This window comes from Oncorhynchus mykiss, chromosome 14 (assembly GCF_057628025.1).
Source record: "Oncorhynchus mykiss isolate SJ-2025 chromosome 14, ASM5762802v1, whole genome shotgun sequence".
NCBI lineage: Eukaryota > Metazoa > Chordata > Actinopteri > Salmoniformes > Salmonidae > Oncorhynchus > Oncorhynchus mykiss.
The window spans coordinates 19456558-19473848 of NC_143035.1; the positions used below are offsets into that span (position 1 = coordinate 19456558).

General features: G+C 41.8%; 1 protein-coding gene across 1 annotated transcript in view; it reads right to left on the reverse strand.

The window, feature by feature from the left end:
- Positions 1 to 780: 780 nt before the first annotated feature.
- The window catches only part of LOC110487747 (annexin A5-like), a 44183-nt gene continuing 27672 nt past the window's right edge, over positions 781 to 17291 (reverse strand). Inside the window, exons 5-15 of the mRNA XM_090198040.1 lie at positions 17010 to 17097; positions 15310 to 15404; positions 13951 to 14064; positions 8989 to 9079; positions 4543 to 4622; positions 4167 to 4217; positions 3439 to 3532; positions 3233 to 3328; positions 2945 to 3003; positions 2683 to 2805; positions 781 to 1302 (exon numbers count right to left, since the gene is read on the reverse strand). Of these exons, the coding sequence (XP_090054166.1) occupies positions 1243 to 1302; positions 2683 to 2805; positions 2945 to 3003; positions 3233 to 3328; positions 3439 to 3532; positions 4167 to 4217; positions 4543 to 4622; positions 8989 to 9079; positions 13951 to 14064; positions 15310 to 15404; positions 17010 to 17097 (951 nt within the window). The 3' untranslated portion in view covers positions 781 to 1242. The remainder of the gene's footprint in view (positions 1303 to 2682; positions 2806 to 2944; positions 3004 to 3232; positions 3329 to 3438; positions 3533 to 4166; positions 4218 to 4542; positions 4623 to 8988; positions 9080 to 13950; positions 14065 to 15309; positions 15405 to 17009; positions 17098 to 17291) is intronic.

Here is a 17291-nt window from a genome sequence, read left to right on the forward strand (position 1 = left end):
AACCTAACTACAGTATACATTACAACCTAACTTCATGTTACAACCTAACTACAGTATACATTACAACCTAACTTCATGTTACAACCTAACTACAGTATACATTACAACCTCAGTACATGTTACAACCTAACTACAGTATACATTACAACCTAACTTCATGTTACAACCTAACTACAGTATTCATTACAACCTCAGTACATGTTACAACCTAGCTACATGTTATAATATAAGTACAGTACACTTTACAACAGACCTACGCGTTACAACCTGACTACAGTACATGTTACAACCTAACTACAGTACATGTTACAACAACATAACTACAATAGATGTTACAACCTAACTGCATGTTACAAACTAACTACAGTAAATGTTACAACCTAACTACATGTTACAATATAAGTACAGTACATTTTACAACAGACCTAAATGTTACAACCTACCTACAGTACATGTTACAACCTAACTTCAGTACATGTTACAACCTAACAACAGTTCATGCTACAACTACTGTGGTGTCAATAGGGAAGTCCACTAGATATGAACTCCCTGCTTGTTTTGGCTGTTTCTCCCATCTAGTGGTAGAATATCAACATCACTAAAGACTCCACGGCCATTCGATTGGATGACCTGTAAACTACAGACTAAACTTGGCCTATTAGATATGACATGAGTTACTATGTCATGTAGATCTACTCATATTAGAGGTGACTGATACCTTTATCAGCCCACTCCTATTGCAATTCACAACTTCATATGTTATTAATGAGTGAAACATAATAGTAGACATGAACCTTTTAATAAATGAACAGTAACTTTATACTTCGAACTCACAGACACATAAAGGCATTAATCAAGATAGAATAAGATAGCGTGTTGATTTAGGTAACAAAGGAAATAACAAAAACAAATGGATATAGCAATATTACTCACATTATTCCTTGAAATTAGACATGTTTACCAAAACAAAACATAGTTTGCTTCACATGACCATAAGAGTCAAATAAAGGAATATTTGAACAATATGGGAGAAAAGAGGGCACACAGTGTTGAGTTCAGTATGTGTTGAATGTGGACAATCAAGATACATAGCCAGTACAATGAAGTGGTAACTTAAGCCAATCGTCGAACAGAAGATCAAATCTAACATTAATTAATTATAATTGACGGACAGAGTATCAGGTGTAGCTCATTGTGGCGCCATCACGCATCATCATACAGTACCACATCATCAAAAAGTCCTCAGTCATTTCCTCCACAAAGATAGAGCAAGGCCTTTCCGTAGTCCCCAGTGGTGTCCTCCTGGGAATAAGTAAAAAAATAAACACAAACTGGCATTAAAGGTGTTGTCAGCACTACCAAGCAGATAATCAGCCTATGAATTACGTAGGTCTTGTATACTCAGGTTGTACAGCTGATGTACAACACATCTGACAGATATTTGTGTGATACAACAGAGAGTTAGTCTGCAAAAAAAAAGGGTTACAAAACCATTGCGCAGTGTCTTCACAATGGCGGTGTAAACAAATATCTACATCAGTTGTAGAAATGGACCGTCATACCGCACAATGTCAACCTGACGCAAGTCAGAGAGGAAGGCTGCTCATTACTACCAAGTCAGAGAGGAAGGCTGCTCATTACTACCAAGTCAGAGAGGAAGGCTGCTCATTACTACCAAGTCAGAGAGGAAGGCTGCTCATTACTACCAAGTCAGAGAGGAAGGCTGCTCATTACTACCAAGTCAGAGAGGAAGGCTGCTCATTACTACCAAGTCAGAGAGGAAGGCTGCTCATTACTACCAAGTCAGAGAGGAAGGCTGCTCATTACTACCAAGTCAGAGAGGAAGGCTGCTCATTACTACCAAGTCAGAGAGAAAGGCTGCTCATTACTTCCAAGTCAGACAGCATGTTATGCTGAGTCATGAATAATACAGTGTTAGTAATGGATGATGTATGCTGTAGATGGCGGGGTTGGAAATAAGGATGCATGACAGGAGGTTGCATGTTTGTACTGGTCCTATCCATTTGGCACTACACCAGTCTCTAGTACGCCCTCATCATTCTGCCTATAGTGCGGTATCGTCATCTCCCATGTTAACAGGGCTGAAACCAGGTATTTTATTCTTCCTATCCAGATACTGATGAGCTAAAAACCTAGTAGGAGACTCAGGAGAGTAACAGCTTGTCACAATGGCCCACTTGCTAGAATATGTAGGGAGCAGCTGGAATAATTGAGGAATATTGGAATATTGAGGCAGCTGGAATAATAGACTTGTCACTCAGGTGATTTCCCAGTGTATTGGCTGCAACACAAATCTATCTAATGACTCTCTATCAGTGGAGGCTGCTGAGGGGAGGACGGCTCATGTGGTTGATCCCACTCCATTGACTCCACTTCAGCAATTATTATGAGCGTAGTCCCTTCAGAAGCCTCCACTACTCTCTAGTGTCATTTGATAGGTGGTAGCTGAGTATAGAAGTAGATTATTAGGGTTAGTTGTTAGGTGGTGAAGATGAGACTAGTGCACTGTACCTGGTTAGAGGAAAGACTAGTCCACTGTACCTGAAAACTAATCTATATGCAAACAGTTAGGGGAGAGACTAGACCATTGTGCCTGAATAGTTAAAAGGGAGACTAGCCTATTGTACCAGACTGGATAGAGGAGAGACTAGCCCACTGTACCTGGATGGTAGTGTAAAGAGAGGCCCCATACATCTTCTTAAAGCAGGCTCTGATGTCCAGCATGTCTGTCTCACCCCTGGACACCATGATTCTCATTAGAGTCTGGTCATCAGTGCCAGCACGCTAACAAAGAAACAATGGACATCACAATTACAAATACCTAAACCAAACCTCTGAAAGCCTTTTTGGAGACATGCGTTGGTAATTGAAACTTTCTGGTAAATCCTCCATGGAATGATAGATGACAACACAAAGACCATACCCTCATAGACCTGTAGAGGGACTCTGCAAAGTAGGCTGGGACACTCTTAGCACACTTCACTATGGAAAGGAAAGATGACATTCCCAAATGATTAATTCATGTTTCAAAATAAAGCATTTATGGAATACGTACAAGATGTATTGACTGATAGGTGGTTTAGGTTTGATTTGTCAAAATGCAATACAGAAATGTCATTCTTTAATTGTGTTACATTTTAGTTTTGTACATTTTTTTCTAATCTTTTTTTTTACTTTACTGCTGTTACTTGTCATCATTGTAGAGTCTTACCAACTGCCAGCATTAAGTTCTCCAGGTTTCCAGTAGTCGCGCCCTCAATGCTGTCCTCAATATCATTGCCAGACACCTTCTTGTAGGCGTCAAACACTTGCAATGAAAAACAAGATACATATGAGAATTTGATGTTATTTGATGTTATAATAAAAGTGCAGAATGCAATTCTGTTTTAATGATTGAACGAAATGGCACACACACACCTAGTCGAAGGTGTTCATGGCTCCTATTGCCCAGGATGTTGATGAATTTCTCTTCGTCTGTGCCAACCTTCCCCTTGCCAGCAGCAATCAGTTCCTGAAACACACACTCAAATACAAGTACCCCACTGATAACAGTTTATTATAGCACACTGAGCAATGTTATTACAATTGTGGCATGCAGGTGTTTGCCTCAAATCCTGTCTTTGGTGTTCAGAATGTCTTATACTATCAACTGTTTAACACAACCTTCACTAGTTGCAGTATAACATAGCTTGATCAATGATCTATGAAGAAATGCAAATATTCTAGTTTAGTCACTGGTTTCACTGAATATGATAAGGCCATGCTCAATGAAGTGGATGTCAAAGGCAAGGGACCCTTCAGTGGACCTGTATTATATATGCATGTGTATAATCATTAAATGTACTATAGCCTACAATGTTGATCCAAGTATGAAAAGAAAAAAAAACAACAACATTTTTTTAGCTTTAAAATCCATGGGATTTTCCATTCCAGGAAGAAAATGTACTAAATCCATTTTTAATATCGATCATTTATCAGCGAGCACTATGATACACTTGAAGCTTGCTTTGTCCTTTAGGCCTACTGTATGGTAATGGTTTGGAGCCATATCCTGAGCATGTTAACATTTGAGCACTGAAGACAAAATGTAATTTCTTGCCCTATAGCACTTAGCGATCATCCCCCCACTCATTGGGTTCTGTTACCATTGCATCTTTCTCAATCCTGTTGTCATCCACCCCTTCATCATTACTCCTCTACACAAAAGAACAGAGGAGCAAAGGGGAAGAAAAAATAACAGAGGGGAAAAGGTTAGTGCATCATGGGAGTAGAGTGATGTCTACCCTTCATGACCTAATCTTTGCTGAGTCCCTCTCAACCTGGCAACCTGGTGGGTTAGGTTACCAAGACCCAGAGGACAATGATATTCTTACTGTACGTACCCTTCCCTCCTCATTCCTTCTCACTCCATCCTCACCTTTCGTGAACCACCCATGACTTTATAAGGATATCACCAAAGCACTCCCATTATCAGACAGGGAATACTGTATCTCTCTTATCCCTCCTTCTCTCTTCGTTTACCTGCAGAAGCATTATTAGAAGCTTTTGGAAGTTGCCCGAGGTGTCACCGGTGATATCTTTCTCCAGCTTCCCACCGCACTCTGAGAAAGACGAGAAGAGGGAGAAGGGAAAGACAGAAAATTGTTTACACTTATATCTGACAATGGTTGCTAATGGCAGCAATCGACCCAGATTGGACGTGCTCTGTTTAGCTGAAGGTCTCCGCCAGGGAGATTTGATTAGCAGGGTAACGGATGGATCCGCCTTCTCCGGTGTCCATCTCAGATGGCCAGGGTGGCTCTAATCCTTGGCCTATTGTGCCATTAGCCTGGTTCAAATCTGTTTGTGCTGTGACAATGGCGTGACAATGACCATAGGAGGCAGCACAAACAGATCTGGGACCAGGCTGTTGTGCTAGACCGTTGCTGTGTCTATTGGCTGAAGATGCAGGACTAGGAACGTACTCTTGAAAATAGACTGGATACTTGATGCAGTTGATATAGTGTTTATTTTAAGTTCTAGGGGTTGATCAGCAGTGAGGTGAACACATTTTGACGGGATGCCCTGCAGGAAGATTGTTTGATTGTACAGCTCTAAATTAAGAGGCATAGTTCAGAGTGAACAAATGTATGAAACTAGTCAGGGGTGAGCACAGACCTACCATTGGTTTACATTGGTGGTCAACAATGCATGGTAATCCTGTCTATCCTAGACCAAGGCCATATAACTTTCCTTCATCCTTCAATGCTATTGGTTTGAAGCAAGGTGTCAGACTGCTCTCATAGCCCAGCGAGAGAAACATCTAGAATACGAATGAGTGCAACAAACAGACATTCAGATTCAAAGCAAGGTTCCGCAATATGTGGAACCGGTGGCCATATTGCATTCAAATCAAAATCACATTTTATTGGTCACATACACATGGTTAGCAGATGCCATTGCGAGTGTAGCGAAATGCTTATGCTTCTAGATCCGACAGTGTCTAACAGGTAATATCTAACAATTCCACAACAAAACCTATTATCTAACGAATTCCACAACTACACTGTTTGTATTCGACCATGTTTCCAGTCGCCTTGCCATGATTAAATGCGGTGGTATGTGCATTCAGTTTTGCGTGCATGCTGGCATCAGTCCTCGGTTTTCTGGTTAGGGAAAGTTTTAATTGTCACAGTGGGTACAACATATCCGATACTCTTCCTTATAAACTCGCTCACCGAGTCAGTGTATACGTCAATTGTTATTGTCTGAGGCTACCCGGAACATATCCCAGTCCACGTGATCGAAGCAATCGTGACGCGTGGAATCCGATTGGTCAGACCAGTGTTGGATAGACCTAAGCACGGGCACTTCCTGTTTTAGTTTCTGCCTATAGAAGGGGAGCAACAAGATGGAGTCACGGTCAGATTTTCCAAAAGGAAGGCGGGGGAGGGCCTTGTATCCATTGCGGATGTTAGAGTAGCAGTGATTGAGCCTATTACTCGCTCGTGTACTACAAACAGTATGCTGATAGAATTTAGGTAGCCTTGTTCTCAAATTAGCTTTGTTAAAATCCCCAGCTACAATAAATGCAGCCTCGGGATATATGGTTTCCAATTTGAATAAAGTCCAGTGAAGTTCCTTGATGGCTGTCTTGGTATCCGCTTGCGGAGGAATATACAAGGCTGTGACGATATCTGAAGAGAGTTCTCTTGGAAGATAATACGGTTGGCATTTGATTGTACGGAATTCTAGGTCAGGTGAACAAAAGGATTTGAGTTATTGTATGTTGTTACAATTACACTTTGAGTTGTTAATCATGAAACATACACCCCCGCCTCTGGAATCAGTTCAAATGCCCTGGGAGGTGTAGACAAAGGATCCGCTTTGGGAAAGTCGTATTCCTGGTCATAGTGCTGTTTGTGCTCGTAAGTTGACGTCTCTCTGATATCCAATAGTTCTTCCCGGCTGTATGTAATAACACTTAAGGTTTTCTGGGATAACAATATAAGAAATAATACATAAAAAAACAAATACTGCACAGTTTCCTAAGGACTAGAAGCAAAGCTGCCATCTCCATCTGCGTAATCTTGCTATTCACCGAGCCAATCTGCATTCTGAGAGTCTACCTGTCACCGCTTTAGCTCTAGGGAAGGCACCGATCCAGCATTTGAAAGTAGAAGCAGGAGGGTATCCAGGTTATGGAGATTGGATGTAACATGTGGAATGTGGAATTTTATTTGATGGACTGTGAAAAAAAGGGAATGCAGGAGTGAGAGGTCTGGTCTCGGGCACACTCGTTCATCCGCTCTGGCTCGCTCATCTTCAAAAGAATCCGTAAGTTCCCGAAGGCAGTTTTTCCGAGCGGATCCGAAGCCACCCGTGCTCCATCGTGAATCATCAACGACAGGTGAGTTGGATAATCCTGAGCCTATGCAATTGGGAAGAGCTAGGTTATCGGTAGGGGAAAGCTCACGGAGGCTGAGTTCAAACTGTTGTCTGTACTGTGGAGGGGTAGGACATTATATAGCTATCTGCCCTGTTAGGAAACCCTTGTCTCTAGTGGGTACAAGTACTCTGGTGAGCCAGACTGGGAGTTGCTTAATTCCCATCACCCACACACCTTTTTTTTTTGTGCTTTTGCTGTGGGGAGACCAATCTAAGTCTTTCCGAGTGCTCATTGACTCTGGGCCTGATGAACGTTTTATGGATGCTACTATTGTTTCTGAGCTTGGTATTCCCACTCAGCCTCTCACGGTTCCCATGGATGCTAGGGTACTGGACGGCTGCTCAATAGGTAGAGTCACCCATAGTACTGTGCCCGTTCATATACGGGTTTCAGGTAACCACAGTGAGACCACACAGTTCCTCCTCATTGCATCTCCCCATGTTCTGGTTGTCTTGGGATTTTCATGGCTCCAAAAACACAACCCTCTTATTGACTGGACCACAAGCTCCATCCTGGGTTGGAGCCCATTTTGCCATTCCCACTGTCTTCAACTGCACAGCCTTGCCCGAGATGTCTTCCTCAGGACGTTAGCAAGGCTTTGGATGTTTCTGCCATTACTACTGAATACCATGACCTCCTTGAAATGTTCAGTAAGGCACGTGCTACTTCCCTTCCCCCGCCCCGTCATTATGATTGTGCCATTGATCTCCCAGGCACCACACCACACCACACCACAACCCACCTTGGGGTCAGCTATGTTCTCTATCTGGGCCAGAGACCAAGGCTATGGAGGAGTACATAGAGTACATGTTCTTCATGTCAGTCTCTGGCTACTGGGGCCGTCCGTCCGTATGCAACTCCTGCCGGCGCAGGGTTTTTCTTGGTGCATTGACTACTGGGGACTGAATGACATTACGGTTAAAAATTGGTACCCCCTACCACTCCTCTCCTCTCTTTTCAACCTCTCCACGGGGCCACCATTTTTTCCAGGCTGGACCTTCAGAATGCCAACCACCTGGTTCGGATACGCGAAGGGGATGAGTGGAAAACAGCCTTCAACACAGGCAGCGGACATTATGAGTACCAGGTCATGCTGTTTGGTCTCACCTGTCTCAAGCTGTCTTCCAGGCTTTGGTAAATGATGTGCTCCGGGACATGCTCAACCGTTTTGTGTTCGTCTACCTTGACGACATCCTGTTTTTTTCCCAGTCGGCCCAAGAACATGTTCTTCATGTCAGGCAGATCCTTCAGCGCCTCCTGGAGGACCAATTGTTCCAGAAAGCCGAGAAGTGTGAGTTCCACCGCTCTACAATCCCCTTTCTGGGATATGTCATCACTGAGGGTAATGTCCAGATGGATCCTGGAAAGGTGAAAGCAGTGGTGGGGGGTGGGGGGGTACTGTCACACCCTGATCAGTTTCACCTGTCCTTGTTATTGTCTCCATCCATTTCAGGTGTCGCTTGTTAATCCTGGTGTATTTATCCCTGTGTTTCCTGTCTCTCTGTGCCAGTTCGTCTTGTATGTTTCAAGTCAACCAGCGTGTTTTCCCGTGCTCCTGCCTTTTCTATTCTCTTTACCCTCCCGCATGACCATTCTGCCTGCCCTGACCTTGACCCTGCCTGCCACACTGTACCTCCTGGACTCTGAACTGGTTTTGACCTTTTGCCTGTCCACGACCATTCTCTTGCCTACTCCTTTTGGATGTAATAAATATCAAAGACTCAAACCATCTGCCTTCCATGTCAGTATCTGGGTCTCACCTTGTGCTCTTATATGAGGAAACTAAGCTCTTTCCTGTAGAGGTTGAATGAATCCCACTGGACACATACTTCAGTTGAACGTTTAGTTTTGATTTAAATTCAACGTGAAATCAACAAAAAATATTGCCCAGGTTAAAAATACGAAATTCCCTTGACTTTTAAAACCCAGTTTTCCACGTAGATTTTTCTGTTGAAATTACATGGAAACAATGTTGATTCAACCAGTTTTTGCCCAGTGGGATATGTTATGAATGTGTCATGACACACTTAACCTCTTACCTTTCTTGTAGACTTTGACAATGTCTTTAATCTGAGCGCAGGTCCTAGACGCCAGGATCTCAATCAGCACGTCGTCATCCGTCCCCACCCCCTAGGGAACAACAATCAGAGACTCTCAGACAAGCCCACTCAATACCTGGCTGGCCATTCTGTAACAACCAGTGAGTATACGTGGACATGAAACAGTCTGAATGATTCAAAAAGACAAGCCTGTACATGATATATGCTGCTTCACCTTCTCAATTAGTGCACTATTCACACTATATACACTACCTTTCAAAAGTTTGGGGTCACTTACACATTTCCTTGTTTTTGAAAGAAAATAAAACATTCTGTCCATTAATAAAAGAACATCAAATTGATCAGAAATACAGTTTAGATGTTGTTAATGTTGTAAATGACTATTGTAGCTGGAAACTGACAATTTTTTTAAATGGAATATCTACACGCAGGGTACAGAGGTCCATTACCAGCAACCATCACTCCTGTGTTCTAATGGCACGTTGTGTTAGCTAATCCAAGTTTCTCATTTTAAAAAGCTGAAAACCATTGTACTGATTAAAGAAGCTGTAAAACTGGCCTTCTTTAGACTAGTTGTGTATCTGGAGCATCAGCAGTTGTGGGTTCGATTACAGGCTCAAAATGGCCAGAAACAAAGTACTTTCTTCTGAAACTCGTCAGTCTATTCTTGTTCCGAGAAGTGAAGGCTATTACATGTGAGAAATTGACAAGAAATCATTCAATCTCGTACAATGCTGTGCACTGCTCACTTCACAGAACAGCGCAAACTGGCAAACCGGGATGCTGGCCATCTAGGCAGAGGGTCAAAGAAAAACCATATCTCAGACTGGCCAATAAAAAGAAAAGATTAAGATGGGCAAAATAACACCGACTGAACAGAAGAACTCTGCCTAGAAGGCCAGCATCCCGGAGACATCTCTTCACTGTTGACGTTGAGACTGGTGTTTTGCGGGTACTATTTAAAGAAGCTGCCAGTTGAGGACTTGTGTCTGTTTCTCAAACTAGACACTCTTATGTACTTGTCCTCTTGCTCAGTTGTGCACCTTGGTCTCCCACTCCTCTTTCTATTCTGGTTAGAGCCAGTATGCGCTGTTCTGTGAAGGGAGTAGTACACAGTGTTGTACAAGATCTTCAGTTTCTTGGCAATTTCTCGCATGGAATAGCCTTCATTTCTCAGAACAAGAATAATCTGACGAGTTTCAGAAGAAAGTTATTTGTTTCTGACCATTTTGAGCCCATAATCGAACCCACAAATGTTTATGCTTCAGATACTCAACTAGTCAAAAGAAGGCCAGTTTTATTTCTTCATTAATCAGCACAACAGTTTTCACCTGTGCTAATATAATTGCAAAAAGGGTTTTCTAATGATCAATTAGCCTTTTAAAATTATAAACTTTGATTAGCTAACACAACATGCCATTGGAACACAGGGTTGATGGTTGCTGATAATGGGCCTCTATATGCTTATGTAAATATTCCATTAAAAATCAGCCGTTTCCAGCTATAATAGTCATTTACAACCTTAAGAATGTCTACACTGTATTTCTGATCAATTTGATGTTATTTTAATGGACAAAAAATTTGATTTTCTTTTAAAAACAAGGACATTTCTAAGTGACCTCAAACTTTTGAGTGGTAGTGAATGTATGTGTGTGGGTTTTTAAAACGATCAGTCTTTTCTGGCCCAGCACCAGTGGAGAAATGTTGTGAATTCCATATCACCTACACACTCTCCATGCAGGATCCAAATCCACGTTTCTGGTGTAGCAAGGGCCGTGCTCCTATCAACTGAGCCATCAGAGCCACCGCTAATGTGAGAAACACTGAGCTGATGCAGGACAGTGTAACCAGAATGAACAAAGAAGGATAGTGACCTTACAAAAACAGCCCTTATGTAGCTGTGAGAAAGCCACTAACATGCACATACATGCTTTTGCCCTACACTGAAACAAATGAAGGTTCTTAAATGGTTCTCCCTCAGCTCTTAAGGTTCCTTGGAGAACTCTTGCCCGATAAAGAACCTTTGAGTTCTTGTGGGGTTCTTGATGTGGCATCTACGGTTCTTAAGAATTCTAAAAGGTTCTTGAAACATATGGAAGCCTGCAGATGTGTCCTTTTCATAGCACACAGCAAATTGGTCAGTGTTAAATAGTGTTGATTGTTAAGTGTAACATTTCTAGTGTTGATTCAATAGTTAACCCTCCTGCTGTGTCCCGGTCGAATTGGAACGATTTACAAGTTTTCTCTCTGAAAAATGTAGTTAATTTAATCTGATTGTCATAAGGTTCCATGACTTTGTCCACAGAGGGCATCTGAACACACAAAATACATTTTGATGATTTTCATGACATTTTGGGTGTTTTATTTAACTTTTGTACACCTGTGGTGTTCCCGGTCAAAAATGACCGGTCATTAGAAATGAATGGGTGAGACAACAATTAGTGTATACAATTGTGTTCAGGCACATGCCCATTCATCAGATGGACACACATCCTCTCCCAGACCCCACATGAATGTGTGTTTGAGCACACACACACACACCTCACTCCCCTTCTTGGCATCCATGGAAACGCCCATGGGAACCTTTCCCCAATAGAATCTTTCCCCCACGGGAACCACACCTGTTGGCATTCTCACAGACAATCGCAACATTGTTTCAATAATATATAGATCTTTTCTCGCAGCTCTAGTATATAAAACCTTTTTAAGGCCTTGCTCACAATTCATTCTGTGGCAGCACCATGACCAAACGATATACTGTTTGTGAGGCTCTTGATCATATCTTTGATCATGACACTGGTGAGGAGGAGAGAGTTAAGCTTTAACGCAAAGTAGTCTGTGATAAATAGCACAACATGTTTCATCTGAGCTTTTGTTTTTTGATTCAATATAATCCATACATCATGCTTCTTTTTTTAAACCCAAAAACGAGTTGTATGAGCTCAGGTCAATGAGGCCTACGGACCATAAATAGCAATTGTAATGTTCACAAGAACTTAAGTTGATTAAAACATCTTACACAACATTAGGTGATAATATATGTATTATTATGGATTTAAAATCAGCTATAACTGGGCGGTCATTTTGCAGCTCCTCTCACGGCCCTAACCCGCTTGTCCCAGACCTGTTTTGGCTGGACCCCTGAGGCTGACAGGGCATTCATGGAGCTCAAGGGACATTTCACCTCCAGACTCATCCTCGTTCCTCCTGATCCTACTCGTCCCTTCGTTGTAGAGGTGGACACCTCGTACACCGGAGCAGGGGCGGTCCTTTCATAGCGGAACGAGGGGGACAAGATAACGCACCCATGTGCCTTTCTTTCCAAGCGGTTCTCGCCAGCAGAACGCAACTACGATGTAGGCAACTGGGAGCTCTTGGCAGTCAAGTGGGTCGTTGAGGGGTGGAGACGCTGGTTAGATAGGGCATATCATCCTTTCGTGATATGGATGGACCATAAGAACTTGGTCTCCATTCAAGAAACCAGGAGGTTGAACACTTGCCAGGCTAGGTGGACTCTGTTTTTTAACTCTAGCCTATCACCCAAGATCCAAGAATCAGAAAGCAGATGCCCTGTCCGGCCAACACGATGTATCTAATGAGGAGAGGGACTCCAAGCCCATCATCCCCAGCTCCCGCATTGTGGCTCCCATGTTATGGAGTATAGAGACCACGGTATGACAAGCCCAGACCCGAGAACCTGAGCCCGGCGGGGGTCCCACCAACAGACTTTATGTTCTGTGATCAGCCCGTTCTCAAGCGCTACAATGGGGACACTCCTCTAAATTAACTGGGCATCCAGGGGTTAATCGGACACTAGAGTTCCTGAGGCAGAGATTCTGGTGGCTCAACATGATTGAGGATGTGAGATCCTTTGTTGCGGCCTGTTCCACCTGTGCCCAATGCAAGTCCTCACGACAGCGACCTGCTGGGCTGCTCCAACCTCTGCCCATACACAGTCAGCCCTGATCCCACCTGTCCGTAGACTTTATCACAGGGTTACCTCCATCCCAAGGGCTTACCACTATCCTGGTGGTCATGATCGGTTCACCAAGGCAGCCCATTTCATTGTCTACCCAAGTTGCCTGAAGGAGACAGCTGATCTCATGATTACACGTCTTTCGACTACACAGACTTCCCCAGGACATTGTCTTGGATTGTGGGCCCAGTTCGTTGCACAGTAGTGGAAAGCCTTTTGCTCCCTGTTGGGGGTGTCGGTGAATCTCTCCTTGAGGTTCCACCCACAGTCAAATGGGCAAATGTAGAGGGCCAACCAGGAGCTGTTTCGTCCACCAAGGCTAGCAACTGGAGCAAGTTTCTCGCCTGGGCAGAGTATGCTCACAACACAGTGCCAAACTCATCCACTTGACTGTCAATTTTTATGTAAAATGCATCACACCAGCTTTATTTCTGTATTTTGAATGTTATATATCTTGAAAACTTGACCACTGATATGCAAAACATTTTGGGACTATATCAACAATGGACTAATGAAAGAAATACCAAAAGATTGTTTTGGGGTGGAGTTTTCCTTTAACCCCTGACCCTGCCAAAGCCTAGCAGTACCATAGTACTCAATCAGTTTTGGACAAACCTAACAGGGCTCAATGGAAGATGAAAAACATGGCCACACATATTACACTTCATTAGTGTAGCCTATAATGGACTGGCTTTCTGCAGGGAAAGAAGAACATATTTCAGGAGAGCTAGGTTTAAGACCATTATCTGATGGAGCATGTTAATGTTCACCTGAAATAATCTAGACACATGACCAATATCCTGCACATACTGTACCTCATGGTAAAAATACCATACGATTCCTAATTCCACATACCTTAAACTGTACTTTACCTTCATTCTATGTAGACTCACGTTTGGCTGCACAATACATGGCTTATTATTGGAGCCATAACCAAACATAGACTATACATTGCTGTACTTTACCTTGAGTGCTTTATGGAGTTGAGAGGCGTCATAGGAAATGGGAGGCGTCATCAACGCCACAACGAGCGTCTCGAACAAGCCTCCCAGCTCCGACTTTAAAGCACTCACAAGATCCTGTGGAAAAATAAAGTCAATATTAAGATAACTTAGACAATGGAAGAAGTGCTTGCTTTAGACAAATAGAGCCAAAATCTCTTACTCAATTAATACATTTGAATTATTCACAAGACCCTGAGGATATAATAGTCTATAATTCTTTAACTTTGAAAAATGGAATAAGTGTTTGATTTGGATCTTTAAAAAAACAAACCAAAAAATATTTAAGGTGAATTCCTTACCTCAATCAATTTATAAAAATTCTTACAATTTTGCATGATTAATATTCTGATAACTTTGACAATGGAAGAAGTGTTTGTTTAAAGTAAAATTAAAACACAAAGAATAACAGAGCATAAATCCTTACCTCAATCAATGCATTTGAATGATTAACGGGTGTTTTGATAACATGCACATAGAAGTGTAAAACGCTTGGTTTATGAGCGAGAGTTCATTTATTAGTATTGACAATAAAAAACATGAGTTTAGTCGTTCCTAATACATACAGTATACTGGAGAGAGAGCGAGAGTTATCAGACACCCTGAAAACTACATTTATTGTTGGCTTTTCTCTTATGCTAAACCACCAGACAATTATACACATTACTCACAGAAGTGTACATCGGAATGGATTTTTATCGGCCATTTATCATAGATTTGGGTATTTTTGAAGTGCCGATCTGAACAGGCAGAGGCCAGAGAAAGAGAGTGCGAGAGACACGGTTGGATGAATAAAGAACCATTTGAAAGTGAGACTGACAAGGAGAAAGAGGGGGAGGAGGGATATGTGTGGATGGAGAGATTGTGGTTGGGTAGGTAGGTGGGTTGCAGGTAAAGCAACTTATGGCATGTGTGGGTGGATAATATTTCAGAACTCTCATGAGGGCCTATACTGTAGGTATTGGACAGATGCTATTCATTACGGATAAGTCACAAACCTCTCCCAGTCCCAGTGCTGCTAGCTACGTGACATCTGCGCAATGGCAATACCGTCATGCCAGTCTGCCCCTACGAATAAACCCCATATCTGAGAATAACAGTAAAGCATTTTGGCAGTATGTGGATGGATTCTTCTCATTGAAATTCATACTTGGATACCCTGCACAAGGCAATTGGGTGTGCATATGCTCTACTCTTATTCAGTAACAGTAGAAAAAATGGCATACTGTTTTCCCTTAGGTGACCCTTGTTTTGGCTGATGAGTGATGGGGTTGGTGACATGACCTATAGGCTTCAATCAGACCTGTAAGCTTCCTGTCTCACCTTTCCGTGGGCCTTCTTGTACTCCACCTTAATTTCCTGCCGTTGATTGTTGCTGCGCGATGCCAAGAGCATGAGAATGGTGTCCTCATAAGTGCCTGTCAAACATGATGACAAACTTACAGTAATTAATCTTAAATCAGTGACTTGAGAACATGTCTTGATCATGAATTGCAGAACTCATTAAAACAAAGCCACCCCTACCAGTTTGGAATAACTAGTTAGTTTACACATTGTTTATGTAGTGAACCAAGTAAAGAAATTCCGTTTGTGTTTACAACAATAAAGGGATGAATCACCCCAAAATCTACATTTATCAGTGATTTCCATGCCCTATGTTGAGCTGAGTCTATATTCCATAAAGATAGTTTGGTCATTGTGGTTTGAAAGGCAACAACAAACATGGACAAACTATGTTGGCCTGGACCACGCTATATGTATTCAAGGAAATCTACAGGCCTCAATTAGATTAGCACCATGTAATTTCATCTGGAGGATGAACCGTCCCTTTAATAAGCACTAGATCAACATTTAGACCTATTCTCACCAGGGAAATGATGAGACAAATGGACCAACACACAAACAATCAATACCAATACTTTTAAAAGGCATCAATACCTCTGGGATACAGCAAAATAATATCAGGGCTGAGACAATTCACGGCAGATCCTGGGCAACGTTGAAATAGATTTGTTATCCAGACTTAATTATGCCATAAAGCAAGTCACCGCTTATAATGTTATCTGGTTAAAAGATCAGAGTTCAGATTGATTTTGCGCTCCAACTATAAGTCAAGCTATAATTCACAGACATGCCTCCATTTTACGATCATCTTCCAGTTTACTTCCTCTGTACAACATTGTGTCTTTTGGGTTCAAGGCCATCGAATGAATCACAACACTGGGACAATTGGTTTAAACCAATGACATATGGAGGAAATTGTCGTTATGGTGGTCATTACAGATGTAAGATCTTAATTTGATTACTATTTTGTTGAGATTTGTCCTGCAAGGCAGAACATTAAAACTTGTAGTGTATTTTTTTATTTTTAATGTTCTAAAGTCTAATGTCCAGACTTGATTTGCCCTAAATAAAAATATATTGACCCCTAAAAAAAGGGCCATTAATTATAATCCACATAATAATTCAAATTTCCTGTTGCTGCAGGATTATTAACCTGCTGTAGCAAACGGGCTCAAATTAAGATCCTACAATATATCTATATGTACTGCTGTGATGAATTCCAGGTCATTTGAGAGGGAAACAAAGTTGAAAGGGAGAGTAAGAAGTTCCATAAAAACATACCATTACAGTGGCATTATGCCTGGGGAAATAAAGTATTGTACAATATATTTAAGTACAGGTCGTTATAGTAGCAGCCTGACACTTTGCACAGCTAATTACATTTTTCTAAGCAAAAAAGGTGTAATTAAGGAATAAATACTCTGTAAATACAGCTTAATACAAAAAATGTTTACAGTATAAATACATATTCCACTGCAGTTTCTCTGGTAGAGTTTATATCTGTGGCTCAGTTGGAAAGAGCGTGGAGATAGAAACCCCAGGTTTATGAGTTCAATTCCCTTTGGGGCCACATACTAATATGTTTACTCTCACTGTACTGTAAAAGGCTTTAAAAAGTGTCTGCTTTTTAGGCTTATGCTGTATTTTTATATTTATAACTTTAAGTGCATCTAACTTACCTATGCCTTTCATGGCCTTGTGTAAGAGCTCAGCATCCTGCTTGGCATTGCAGTTGACAAAGTCTTTCACACTGCCTCTGTAGGAAGCCTGTGGGAAATGAAAAACAAATGATGGACAGTGGGAACAGAATAGATTGCCTGCATTTCCTAAAAATGTGTCATTATGGGACAGACATGGGAGAAAATGTTTTGCACAATCAAATTATAATCTAGCTAGCAAGTTTGGTTGCAGAGGTGAAATCTTGGCATCAGAAGGGCGATTCTATTGGGATGTTATGCAGC